At 41.2% G+C, this 14803-nt stretch overlaps 1 protein-coding gene across 2 annotated transcripts in view; it reads right to left on the reverse strand.

Annotated features, from left to right (window-relative positions):
* The window catches only part of LOC137425632 (plexin-A1), a 235555-nt gene that overhangs the window by 14047 nt on the left and 206705 nt on the right, over positions 1–14803 (reverse strand). For both annotated transcript variants that reach the window (XM_078776907.1, XM_068114238.2), the window contains exons 25-28: positions 11550–11709; positions 9181–9284; positions 5927–6026; positions 5576–5766 (exon numbers count right to left, since the gene is read on the reverse strand). In XM_078776907.1, the coding sequence (XP_078633033.1) occupies positions 5576–5766; positions 5927–6026; positions 9181–9284; positions 11550–11709 (555 nt within the window). The remainder of the gene's footprint in view (positions 1–5575; positions 5767–5926; positions 6027–9180; positions 9285–11549; positions 11710–14803) is intronic.

Genomic DNA, 14803 nt, shown 5'->3' on the forward strand with positions numbered 1-14803 from the left:
ATCTTCTAATATCCTCTAATGTCCTCTAATATCCTCTAATGTCTTCTAAAGTCTTATACTATCCTCCAATATCCTCTAATGTCTGCTAATATGCTCTAATATCCTTTGATATCCTCTAATGTCCTCTATTCTCCTCTATTCTCCTCAAATGTCCTCTAATGTCCTCGAATTTCCTCTAATAACCTCTAATGTCCTCCAATATCCTCTCATGTACTCTAATATCCTCGAATGTCCTCTAATGTCCTCTAATGTCCTCTAATGTCCTCTAATGTCCTCCAATGTCCTCCAATGTCCTCCAATGTCCTCCAATGTCCTCCAATGTCCTCCAATGTCCTCCAATGTCCTCAAATGTCCTCAAATGTCCTCTAATGTCCTCTAATGTCCTCTAATTTCCTCTAATGTGCTTTAATGTCCTCCAATATCCTCTAATATCCTCTAATATCTTCTAATATCCTCTAATGTCCTCTAATATCTTCTAATGTCTTATAATATCCTCCAATATCCTCCAATATCCTCTAATGTCTGCTAATATGCTCTAATATCCTTTGATATCCTCTAATGTCCTCTCATGTACTCTAATATCCTCCAATGTCCTCTAATATCCTCTAATATCTTCTAATATCCTCTAATGTCCTCTAATGTCCTCTAATATCCTCTAATCTCCTCTAATGTCCTCCAATGTCCTCTAATGTCCTCTAATGTCCTCAAATATCCTCTAATGTCCCCTAATGTCCTCTAATATCATCTAATATCATCTAATGTGCTTTAATGTCCTCCAATTTCCTCTAATGTCCTCTAATATCCTCTAATGTCCTCTAATAACCTCTAATATCTTCTAATATCCTCTAATGTCCTCTATTATCCTCTAATGTCTTCTAATGTCTTATAATATCCTCCATATCCTCTAATGTCTGCTAATATGCTCTAATATCCTTTGATATCCTCTAATGTCCTCTATTGTCCTCTATTCTCCAATGTCCTCTAATGTGCTTTAATGTCCGATGTGCAAAGAAAAAGCCATGAAATGTAATAAATATTGTGAATTTGGAATTTTCATGTATATTTAATTTTATCATGGTAGGATGGCCTATAGGTATGCACACTAGTCTCTGAGCTGTCTCACCTGGGTTTGAATCTCGGCCCAGCTGTAAACTGTCATCCTGGTGTTTTGCATGTAGGGAAATACATCAGATGTGCGCACTGTCCCATGGAAGGACGATAAACAGGTGACCGACCCGTCTGCTAGCGTTAGTTTGGTCAACGTTAAATATCCTACCGTGCCCTTCATGAAGAATAGGCGAGCTATCAGCAGATTCAAAATTCCCACTTTAACCTCCAGGGGGCACTGCATCAAAGGCACAGCTGTGTGTAGACGATGCTACCCGCAGGCTTGTGCTGCATTTGAATAATAAGAAGAAGAAGAAGAAGATGTTCTGTATGACTTGCAAACATTTGCAAACAAAGGAAGCATGACTAACTTGGTTTTGTTTGTTCTTCAAGGTAATCTAAGACTCATGGTAAAGATTGTAAATACATTTGCACATACGGGACGTAAACATCAGCAGACATCGGTGCATTTATTTTTGTTTTCCAAGATCGTGGCTCGTGGATGAGTGAGAGTGACGGAACTTGGGAACTGACAGTAGGGCAAATGTTGGGGTCGTGAAATTGTGTCGAAGTTCAAGGCCCAGGTGTCATGCTACCTTCGGCCGCTGCGCGTTCGTTGTAAAGATCTTGGACATGAAGCGCAGCGACCACTCCTGTGACATGTACTGTGTGTGCATGTCTAGATCGGTACGTAGAATCGTAGATGATGTAGATGATGAATGATGATGATGTAATCATTTAAATTTAAGATGATGATGAATGATGATGATGTAGATGATGAATGATGATGATGTAGATGAATCGTAGATGATGATGTAATCATTTAAATTTAAGATGATGATGAATGATGATGATGTAGATGATGAATGATAATGATGATGATGTAGATGAATCGTAGATGATGATGTAATCATTTAAATTTAAGATGATGATGAATGATGATGATGTAGAATGTAGATGATGAATGATGATGATGTAGATGATGAATGATAATGATGTAATCATTTAAATTTAAGATGATGATGAATGATGATGATGTAGATGATGAATGATGATGATGTAGATGAATCGTAGATGATGATGTAATCATTTAAATTTAAGATGATGATGAATGATGATGATGTAGATGATGAATGATGATGATGTAGATGAATCGTAGATGATGATGTAATCATTTAAATTTAAGATGATGATGAATGATGATGATGTAGATGATGAATGATGATGATGTAGATGAATCAGAGATGATGATGTAGATGAATGATGATGATGTAGATGTAGATGATGAATGATGATGATGTAGATGAATCGTAGATGATGATGTAATCATTTAAATTTAAGATGATGATGAATGATGATGATGTAGAATGTAGATGATGAATGATGATGATGTAGATGAATCAGAGATGATGATGTAGATGAATGATGATGATGTAGATGTAGATGATGAATGATGATGATGTAGATGAATCGTAGATGATGATGTAATCATTTGAATTTAAGATGATGATGTAATCATTTAAGATGGCCTAGAGGTAATTTCATCATGGTAGGATGGCCTTGTGATTGGATGTTATACCCATTATTGATTCAGATGGATGCTGAGTACTGATGTTATATTTGCTGATTTCTTCCCCAGGTATTTTTTTTTTTTTTCTTTTTTTTTTGTATACAACATCGAGGCTCGTGAAAGAGCGAACATTAATCACACAGAAAGACAAACAGACACATAAAACAAATAACATCGGGAGCGGTAGACAAGATGGGGAGAGAGGGGGAAGGACACAAACACAACATTTGAGAGCAGGGACCGAGAGACATGGAGACATCGAGAGATCTGTGGGAGGGAGAGGGCTTTGGGGGGGAGGCATGTGAAGGGGGGGGGGGGGTGGGAGAGGTATAAACATATGGACACTGCCAGGATTTCCAGGAAAGAAGTTGGAATTTCAAACAAGGTGGATCCCTAGGTATTGGGAAACCAATCCCTAGGTATTGCTAGGGATTGGTTTCGATTACACTCATGATCTGAGATATTGTTACTTCCGCCAGGAGGTAATGCATTCACTCGTGTCCGTGTGTGTGTGTGTGTGTGTGTTCGTGTGTTTGTGAACAAGATATCCGGAAAAGTTCTGAACGGATTTGGATGAAAGTTGGTGGGATGATTGCCCTTGGGATATGGAAGAATTGATTAGTTTTTGGTGAAGCTCAGGATATTATTCCCGATCCAGGAATTTTTTGAAGGATTGTTTACCATTGGAAGATGGGGCTCATTTTTTTTTAACATTATCTTCGATATATTCTATATTTAACATTGTGATATGAAAATAGTTTTCGTATTTGTTGTAAATGTAGTTTAAACTCGTGGTTATGCGTTAGAGCGGTGAATTTTTTTTTCTAATGAAGACATATTCTGTCATTTTAAAACCACCAAAGTGTGTATTCGGTTTCCCCGTTTCATAAAATGTATCGTTTGATACGTATAATGCTTTAAACTGTTTTTTTGTTTTTTGTTTTTTGTTTTTACCTCAGAAGAGATATCAACATTTAGCTCAGCGAATGTCATTCGTGGTGTGTGTCAGTATTTGATGAACTTATAAAGACTTAGTTCCAGATTTATCAATGGCTGAGGTATATTAACAAAGGAATAAACAGATTTGGCAAACTTCCAACTTTTTTTTAAAAGCTCGCATATTCACCCAGGGTTGTGAGGCTGAAGAAGAAGAAACCTCACATGGGCTTCCCTGACCAAATAAATAATTCTGGTTTATCTATGTATCTACACATCTGGGCAGTGTCTGTTGTCACTGAACTACTCCCTGAAACTTTTGTTTCCGTGGTTGTGAAGTGTTTTTAATAACGTGGTGGTGGTTTTGAATCACGTGGTGGTGAGGTGTTTTGAATTATGTGGTGGTGAGGTGTAAAATGACGTGGTGGTGAGGTGTTTTAAAATCACGTGGCTGTGAGGTGTTTTTAATTTCGTGTTTTGTGGCTGTGAGGTGTTTTTAATCTTCTATATATATATATATATATATAGGCTATGAGCCAGACCCCCCAAATTGACCGGTCGGTACCATACAGATGGAGTAAGGCTCATTGTGATTTTTAGCAAGATATATGTCCCTAGATATGAAAAAAAAGTGATAGCAGTGTATAACTCTCGGCCATCTCTGTGTTATCACCCGAAATATTATTATACGCCCGCTTCGCTTCGCCAAAAAATGTGATATTTGCTAAAATTGGAATAAATATGTTTTTAAGGACCACAGAGTGCCGAGATCGAGATCGAGATCGTATTTGTTCGAGAGATCATGATAAACCTAGAGTGTGGAGCAAGTTTGCATGCAATGTGAAATATAATGTGGCTGATGTTACAAACCTACTTTAGGATACTAGCTAATACCAAAAATTACACTGAGATACCAAAAGTAGTAGACGAATAAACCTAAAATGTTCAAAAGCTATGTTTCATTCTAAAATATCAAAATTAGGGGGTATGGTTGAACATATTTTGAACTTTACCAAAATATGTGCCCCAAACAACCACCATATTACAAAGTAATGATATATTCCAATGCAGTGGTTCCTTGCGAAGATTTTGAGGGGTCAAATGTTACTCTGGGAGTTTTCATTTTTGAAATATTGACAAAAATGTACAATGCGAATTCTGAACTCGAAGCGATTTCGACCACTTTTTCACTAAATTTAACATATTTTTTGTCATTATATCAATATTTTGATAAATAACCCCCACAAATGTTCTATTTTCTATTACTATATTAGTTGGCATCCAGTATGCAAATTATTGGCACTCTGTGGTCCTTAAAAACATTTATTCCAATTTTAGCAAATATCACATTTTTTGGCGAAGCGAAGCGGGCGTATAATAATATTTCGGGTGATAACACAGAGATGGCCGAGAGTTATACACTGCTATCACTTATTTTTCATATCTAGGGACATATATCTTGCCAAAAATCACAATGAGCCTTACTCCATCTGTATGGTACCGACCAACCCCCTTGGCTCATAGCCTAATATATATATATATATATATATATATATCTGTGCAGTGTCTGTCTTGTGTTGTCACTGAACTACTCCCTCAAACTTTTGTGAAATCGTACTGTTCCAACTTGACCCACGGCGGGAGTATGCGCTGCACTGAGTGGCGTTCTAGTTGTATCTTTCATTTCTACAACAGTTGGGCCCAAGGAGCAATGGAATGAACAGGAAAAGAGAGAGGAGGGGAGGAAACACAGAAACCTGTGTACGTAAGAGTGTTGCCACTTCCAGACCAATTACACGGACATGAATCGACAATGGACCAATCAACACAGTTTACAATCTTGGAAGCTAGGTTTCCAGCATCATGAACCTTGAGCTGAAAGGGATTGGTTTAAAAAGATCTTCATTGTGATCAGAAAGGATATAACATCAACGGTAATTACAACATGTTTTATGCACACACCTTTGTTGCCAGAAGGCGCGTGAGGTAGATCTCGGAGACCATTTTGCTTCCTCGGTCTCCCTCTTTCTGGTCTGTGTGATCATGATTTTTGACAAGGTGCCACAACTTGGTGCCACTTTCAAGATCGGGTGTAATCATGGGTGTACGTGAGCGAAGACTATCAGGACTGCCCGCATATCTCATCATGTTTTCTGCATAAACAACAAACATTTTGGCCAATCAAGAGTAATAAACTGAGTTTCTTCATCTGACGATGGTGAGTAAAGGTTATGGAGAACGAAAGGAACAGTGATCTGGAACACAAAAACAATTGATTCTGTTGCGTTAGAACTGATGTTATCGAAGACTTACCATATCTGCTAAGGGATGGCCGTGGTAAGACAGGAGGGTTGGGGTTGGCAATATAGGATGTCTGTTTCGGAACTAATGCCACTGTTGAACCGTCGGAGACCTGTTGGAAAAAGGTTACAGGTTTTCACCTGGTATTCGACTAAAAATAGGCCCTCTGGCCTTGTATTTCACCTAGGCCTGACTATCCCACCCACAGCATAAACTCTTAAAAACAGAGTCCAAGACAAATTGTAATTGTAACATCATAATACATTTTTATGATCAAAAAGTTTTACAAATAAGTTACTCACAAGATTTCAGCGGGGTGGGGGAGAGAGAGAGGAGGGTAAGTGGAGGGGGAGGGGGAGTGGAAAATGGGGGAGGAGGGGAGGGAGGAGGAGAAAGGCGTCGGAGAGATACAGATAGGTGTGGGGGAGGGGAAGAGTGGGGAAGCAGAGGGAGGTTGGAGAGGAGGGAGGAGAGGTGAAGGCAGCATCAGGGGAGGGGAAGGCAGCATGAGGAGAGGGGAAGGCAGCATGAGGAGAGGGGAAGGCAGCATGAGGAGAGGGGAAGGCAACATGAGGAGAGGGGAAGGCAGCATGAGGAGAGGGGAAGGCAGCACAAGGAGAAGGGAAGGCAGCATGAGGAGAGGGGAAGGCAGCATGATGAGAGGGGAAGGCAGCACGAGGAGAGGGAAAGGCAGCATGAGGAGAAGGGAAGGCAGCATGAGGAGAGGGGAAGGCAGCATGAGGAAAGGGGAAGGCAGCATGAGGAGAGGGGAAGGCAGCACAAGGAGAGGGGAAGGCAGCATGAGGAGAGGGGAAGGCAGCATGGGGAGAGGGGAAGGCAGCATGAGGAGAGGGGAAGGCAGCACGAGGAGAGGGGAAGGCAGCACGAGGAGAAGGGAAGGCAGCACGAGGAGAGGGGAAGGCAGCACGAGGAGAGGGGAAGGCAGCACGAGGAGAGGGGAAGGCAGCATGAGGAGAGGGGAAGGCAGCATGAGGAAAGGGGAAGGCAGCATGAGAAAAGGGCAACGGAAGACAGCACCATAGAATATGAGGGTTTGGCGAACTTAACACCAGGTGTAAAAGAACAAAATAATTGATGAAGGCTAAAATTAATTGTAAATGTGTAACTGTCTCTGGGTGTCTCCCTTCATCCTGTTCAAACAGAATAGCAAACTACCCGTCGTTTTCAAACAGCACGTGCCATTTTGAAAGAGAGTATAACATGGGCTTCCCTTAAAGGATGGGACTCGGCAGTCGACCTGCAGCTGACACCACGGCTCCAACCCCTTTCCCTCCACTACCTCCTGCCGGACTCCCAACCCACCTCTTTCCGTGCATACGAACAACCATCGAAGAATATCACTCAAAGTTGAGCAACAAAGTCATCTATAATCTAATAATAATCTATAAACTAGTCATCTATAATCTATAATGTAATTTTAATTTCAAAAACGACGTCCGCTCTGATTGTCAATTACACCGCTTGCGACTGTATTGCCATGGCTTACAAACATTTGTTGACAAGGAACGGCATGCTTTTATGGCATTATTTTTGCGAGGCACTAAATATGCCACGCAGCCAGACATGACAGCGGTGAACGAGGAGCCTTTATCTTATGTAATCCGAAATACTCTTTAGATTTATGGCTCTCTTTTAAAAACATCTGAACTTTGATTATACACTTTAATTCGTCTGCGACAGGCTATTGTGGAAAATCGCAGACTGACCAAGGATAAAGCCTGTTTTTGTTTGAATTAAATATAAGGCTGTTAATATTGTCTTCAAAAAGGGTGTTTTATCAAACCCAAACACTCAGTTTTCATTCATGCAATCCCTTGGAGTTCCATAAGTACGCGTGCAAAGTTTGGGGCTGCTAGGTTTCATGGTTTTGGAGTTATGGAGGAGACTGGTTGAGGGACTGACACACACTCTTATTTATTATTATATATTGAAGAGCTCAAAATAAACACTGTTATAGTTGAAGGAGGTTACATGTCAGGAATACCTGAAAAGAACATGTACAAGTCAAAAATTCATTGGTCGAAAAAGTATTCAGCCCCTTCGGGCAGTACTTGGTGGAAGCACCTTTTACAGCAATGACTGCTACAAGTCTTTTTGGGTAGATCTCCATCTAGATTTTCACAGTGAGATGGTGAAATGTTTGCCCATTCGTAATGTGAAAATTTCTCTAGTTCTGCCAAGTTTTATGGGGATCGTCCATGGAATGCAATCTCCAAGTCTCACCATAAATGTTCAATTGGGTTCAATTCAGGACTTTGACTAGGCCACTCAAGAACAGTTATTTTCTTCTCATTCAGCCACTCCAGTGTGGCCTTAGCTTTGTGCTTCAGATCATTGTACTGCTGAAATGTGAATCTCCTACCCAGTTTCAGATTGATGGCCGACTCAAGCAGGTTTTCATCAAGGATTCTCCTGTACTTGACACCATCCAGTCCCTTCTATCCTGCCAAGCATGGCAGTACCTGCTGATGAAAATCAGCTCCATAACATGATGCTGCCACCACCATGCTTGACAGTAGGGATGGTGTTGACTTGTTGATGTGCAGTGTTCGGCTTGCCCCAGATGTAACTCTTTGGATCTACACCAGAAAGTTCAATTTTTGTCTCATCTGACCATAAGTTTTCTCCACATGCCTGCAGTGTCACCAAGATGCTTTTTCGCAAACTCCATACGAGCTTTTAAATTCGTCTTTTCAGTAATGGCTTCTTTCTTGCCACCTGTCCATTGAGGCAAGCTTTGTGAAGGAAACAGTTCGATTGTAACGAACAGTTCAATATTGTTGATTGATGAACACTGATCTCCATCTCAGACATAGAGCCTTGTAGATCTTTCAAAGTCGATCGGTGTCCTTCATGAAGAGTCGGTGAATTACTTCCGGCACCCTGAACAAACTCCTTCCGCCTTCAGACGAACATCAGGCCTGATCATCTGTTTTGTGAAACACTTGGGCCAAAAACCTTTCCTTACAGACCCCATAATAAGGTCGGAATAATTGGAGCAATGAAAGACGTAGCGGAGGTAGCAGATTTAAAGATCTGAACAAAGAATCCTGTATCATACCTGACGATAGTGACTCAACGGATAAAATGTTGGACATCTGAGATATTTTTTATATTTTAAACAAATTTCACAGTTTTGTGCCGTTACATCTGTTGCACGATGTTCTCATAACCTTTGTAAATAAACAAACAAATGCAATCAGGTATTAAGAGCAACTGGTGAAGACACAAATATGAGAAAGTACCTGATAATGTACCAATGTGTTTAACCTCTTCCAGTCATTTTCTATCTTCGTTGTAATGTCTTCATCTTGTACAAATATGCGAGCCAACCGGCCTTGTCGCCATTCTAAGAGGAAAGAACAACGCCATTTCTGGTCACAATGCCAAATATTCCAATCAACTGTTAATTATAGTTTGTCTCGCTTTGTGCACAACCTTGAAAACATAAAGTTCAACAAATTGGACAAGCAATTATGATGAAAAAGTATGAAAGGCTTTCAAGAAAATGCCAAGTAATTATCACTGCCAGACTTCCAGGTCTAAGTTATCAATAAGGAGCAGCAGCGAGCTGGAACACCCCGTGTAATATAGCAATCCAGGAACCGCGCTTGTTTTTGGACTCCATTTTTTTGGACTCCACATGGTTATGTTTTTGTCCCACGTCGCACCGCGGAGCGAAAGGGGGACTATGGTTTTCCCCTCCGTCCGTGTGCATCCGTCCGTCCGTCCGTGTGTGCGTCCGTCGGTGCGTGCGGACGTGCGTGCGTGCATGCGTAAGCGAAGCACCGAATTCTAATTTGGTGTGTGGGTGCAACCCACGTCAAAATCCAAGATGGCCGCCGCCATGTATGTCTGAACCTTGTGAGATGAATATCTTGAAAAATAAGCGAAGTACCAACTTCTAATCTGGTGTGTGGGTGTATCTAGGCATAAGGAAGAACCCTATTGAAAATTGGGTCGCCACGTCAAAATCCAAGATGGCCGCCACCTTTTATATGTCTGAACCTTGTGAGTGGAATATCTTGAAAAATAAGCGAAGTACCAACTTCTAATCTGGTGTGTGGGTGTATCTAGGCATAAGGAAGAACCCTATTGAAAATTGGGTCGCCACGTCAAAATCCAAGATGGCCGCCACCTTTTATATGTCTGAACCTTGTGAGTGGAATATCTTGAAAAATAAGCAAAGTACCAACTTCTAATCTGGTGTGTGGGTGTATCTACGCATAAGGGAGAACGCTATTAAAAATTGGGTCGCTACGTCAAAATCCAAGATGGCCGCCTTGCGTCTTCCACTTTGTCAACTCACATGACTTCACCGACGGGGGACCTAGGCGTAACGCTTGTTATCCCTGTTTGTCTATTTGTCTGTCTGGTTGTCTGTGAGCAGAAATCACTTTTAAAGTGATTCTTCATAATTGAGAGATGAGGCCAAAATGATATATAGCATGGTGTTTCCAAAAGTTGTAGACGGATTATGAAGAAACTTAGTGAATGAGTCGAGTAGGTGACAAGAACAAGATGATCCGATTTTGGTTCAGGTGCGAATCCAGATCCGGCCTATCAGTGGATACAAAACTTAAACTGGTCAGCCTGGCGAAGGTATGCGCTCTACCGAGTGCCGTTCTTGTCTTGTGAGGTAAGTGGATGTTCTACAAAACATTTATTCCAAAATTCAAGGTGACCCAATTTCAGGTGCTTCAGTCCTTCGACACGGGAATAAATGATTTGATGTCATGATCGTGGTCAGTTCTGCAGAGGAAGGCACCAAAATGAGGTGATCCTTAAACATATCAACATCTCTGAGCTTAAAATCTGAACTTGTAAATAACAATTCACTCTGTTCTACATTTTGGGGTTGGTGGGGAGAGGATGTGTGGGGGGAGGTGTGGGTGGTTGGAGGGGGAAAGATGAGGGATCAATCAAAGTAAACAAATACAGGAACACTTTAATGAGGTTTATACAACCTCACTTTTTTGTAAGAGCCAACACATTGAACATGAAAACATGCACACACACATAAAACATACAATGAAGGGAGCGGGAGACAAGAGGGGGAGAGATAGGGAACCACACAAGCACAACAACAGAAGAGAACAGGGATGCCGGTAGATCTGTGGAAGGGGGAGGGCTGGGGAGGAGGGAGGGGTACACGGTATAAAGCAAATGAACACTTTTAGGAACCCCAGGAAAGAAGCCGGTAGATCTGTGGAAGGGGGAGGGCTGGGGAGGAGGGAGGGGTACACGGTATAAAGCAAATGAACACTTTTAGGAACCCCAGGAAAGAAGCCGGTAGATCTGTGGAAGGGGGAGGGCTGGGGAGGAGGGAGGGGTACACGGTATAAAGCAAATGAACACTTTTAGGAACCCCAGGAAAGAAGCCGGTAGATCTGTGGAAGGGGGAGGGCTGGGGAGGAGGGAGGGGTACACGGTATAAAGCAAATGAACACTTTTAGGAACCCCAGGAAAGAAGCTGGGGATTCAAAGAGGCGGATTTGGGGCGTTTTAACGGAGGTAGAAAAGATCACGGTTTTGGATGGGGGAAGATAAGAGATGATATTTAATATGGCAATTTATTTCGACTAAAATGCAGTTTTCCAAGAAACATTATTACCTAAGTCCATGTCCGACGGCCTTGGTCGTAAGGAGTATGGCACATTTTTGTAGACAGCATCCAGAAGTTTGTCTTTCACCTGGGTCACGGTGTCACAGTCGAGCAGTTTCACAGGAATTTCTGCCCCATTCTCATTGTCAGGATTGACACAATTTAAGGTCTGAGAACAAACAGCATGGCGAACCTTATCTAATGTCCTATTCTACATTTACACTCATGACGTATCATGTTGTTGCAGAGATAATCGTAGACCAAGAGTTATAAAAGAGCAATTTCACATTCCAAAATCTCATATGATGGATGAAACTTTAAAGTTAGCAAAGATGTTAAAGTTAGCAAACTTTAAAGATGTAACAATTTCACATTCCAAAATCTCATATGATGGATGAAACTTTAAAGTTAGCAAAGATGTTAAAGTTAGCAAACTTTAAAGATGTAACAATTTCACATTCCAAAATCTCATATGATGGATGAAACTTTAAAGTTAGCAAAGATGTTAAAGTTAGCAAACTTTAAAGATGAAACAATTTCACATTCCAAAATCTCATATAATGGATGAAACTTTAAAGTTAGCAAAGATGTTAAAGTTAGCAAACTTTAAAGATGAAACAATTTCACATTCCAAAATCTCATATAATGGATGAAACTTTAAAGTTACCAAAGAAACCGGCCAGGTTATGAAACTGCCCCCGTGAAACCTACGAATCATTAATGGCAAAGTAAATCCCCAAATAACATGAAATATACCATATCGTGTCTAGAACTGAATTTGTTTTCACTTGTTTATTCACGATATGATATTTAAGGGACAGCAGAAATGTTTACCAAAATCCAGCAATATATTTGCAAAGTTGTTAAGATGACATCCTAGAGTAAATTTGAAAACAAAATTACTTGAAACTTCTGTAATGCCAAATAGTTGGCTATGAAAACAACAACTGATGGTCATGGCGTTCGCTCATTAGGTTGGAGCACTAAATTATATGCAGTAATTGCACTCCCAACCGCATCCAGGTAAACTCCATGCAGTGGGTGGAATGTACCGTGTGGCAGGAGGTGCTTATCGATCCCAGTAAGGTGCAGTAAGGGCTGTATGGGACACCTTACTGGCGGTTCTCCACTCACAGTGTGGAGTCACATAATAACTGATATATAACCGAAAAGTTTTCAGAGTCATAAGTGTATGGGAAGCTCGCTGCATTGCCCTGATGATGCAACAATAAGGGCGAAACCAGGTCGGCAACTGAGTTTTTCATGCACTTCTGATGGTAACTGAATTAACATCTTTATGATGTATGTTGATGCTGTGGGATGGCTCTTCAGGAGCTTCGCAGACAGGGCGGACGCACGTGGCGGTGACGTCACGGCGTTCCCTCATTAGGTTGAAGCACTAAATTATATATATATATATATATATATATATATATATATATATATATATATATATATATATATATATATATATATACATATATATATATATATATTGTTAGGTCCATGAACGATGAAAACCAGCCTTGGACGGATAGCCGAACAATCCTTAAATGCCGAGGCGAACAAACCGAAAATTTGGCGGTACTTTTTGGCGTGCGTGGGACTGAAAGATCCAAAGTGCTTAACTGCACGGACAAAACACGGGGCTATTCCTTGAACCCACAAACACAAAAACGAGACAAGGAAAGTCAACAATACAAGAAATGAAATGCAACAAATAATGGTTTAATTAAATAATTGTAAACCAATAAAAATGACGGTTGAGGTAAAAAAAATAAAAAAATCTATAGCTCTACTTGATGGACCCTCCACGCTGACACAAATACAGACACACCGGGGAAAGGTAAAATAAAAGAAATGTTCCCTTTTTATAGTGCCGGCACTTAGCTTTACATCCCAAAAATGCGCCAGGGAGCTTGATGGTCGCGGCAGTCCGTGCAGCCACCTGCGTGGGAAAATGTTCCAGCAATGGTGCCGAAACCACGCATCGGAAACACCCGGGCGCTAAGCAAGCAGCCAAGATGGCCGCCTTTCGTTCTCCACTGTCACATGCCACGTGGATCCCAGCTCCTTGATGAGCCCACATTCCAACAACACCACCTCCTTCAACGTAGCAAAGGCACACAGGGCTCCACAAGTTCTCTTTACGATTGCACCCGAGACAAAGTGTGACCGCCCACGACCAAAGCCAGCACGAGAGAGAGACTGCTTCTTCCTCTTCCACTGCACGAACACTCTCACAAGTGTCACGCGAGAGACAAGCAGCCGAGCCAACCGACAGACAAAAGACAAAGTGTGACCGCCCGATCCAACCGCCAGCACGAGAGAGAGAGAGAGAGAGAGAGAGAGAGAGAGAGACAGATTCTTCCTCCTCCCTCTCGTTGTCTCTCGATCACGTCACACCGACGTCACCCCGGCCAATCGCCGAGTTCCACTCGATCGCTCCATGGTTGGCTCGACCAATCCCCAACTTTGGGGCATGGCCTTTTTCCTTGCTTGATTTGTGGGCGGGGTTAATTGTCGATCGGCAGATGTTCAAGTCTCTGTCGGCTTTTATGCCGGTATTTGTGGTTTAATGGACCTTTGTTGTTATCATTCATGTTGGTTAAAGGAGCACTCGTTTTTTTGTTGTTGTTGTTGGCGGAACGAGGGTTTTAAAGGCTGCTCTTTTAAAATGTAAAAACAGAAGGGAAAAATCACAGGAAGGGAATTATCCTTAAGCTCTATTTAACTAACACAAAACCACCCTCCGTGTGGTGACGCATAAACACTCTTAAGCTCACAATTTTCCCTGCTTATAAACATTGATGTGCCTCCTTCGCATCACACAATCCATGCTAATTTATACAATCCTGGCTTCATCAAGGTATTTCATCCCCTCCCCTGACAAACGTAACAATCTACATATGCAGTGCATTCAGAAAGTATTCAGACCCCTTCACTTTTTTCAGATTTTGTTATGTTGCAGCCTTATGCTGAAATCGTTTAAATCCATTTTTTCCTTCATCAATCTACACTCAATACCCCATAATGACAAAGAGAAAACAGGATTTTAGAAAGTTTTGCAAATTTATTAAAAATAAAAAACTTGAAATATCACATTTACATAAGTATTCATACCCTTTGCTATGACACTTGAAATTTATCTCAAGTGCCTCCCATTTCTCTTGATCATCTTTGAGATGTTTCTACACCTTGATTGGAGTCCACCTGTTGTAAATTCAATTGATTGGACATGATTTGGAAAGGCACACACCTGT

The sequence above is a fragment of the Myxine glutinosa genome, chromosome 4, assembly GCF_964187855.1.
Source record: "Myxine glutinosa chromosome 4, kmMyxGlut1.1, whole genome shotgun sequence".
NCBI lineage: Eukaryota > Metazoa > Chordata > Myxini > Myxiniformes > Myxinidae > Myxine > Myxine glutinosa.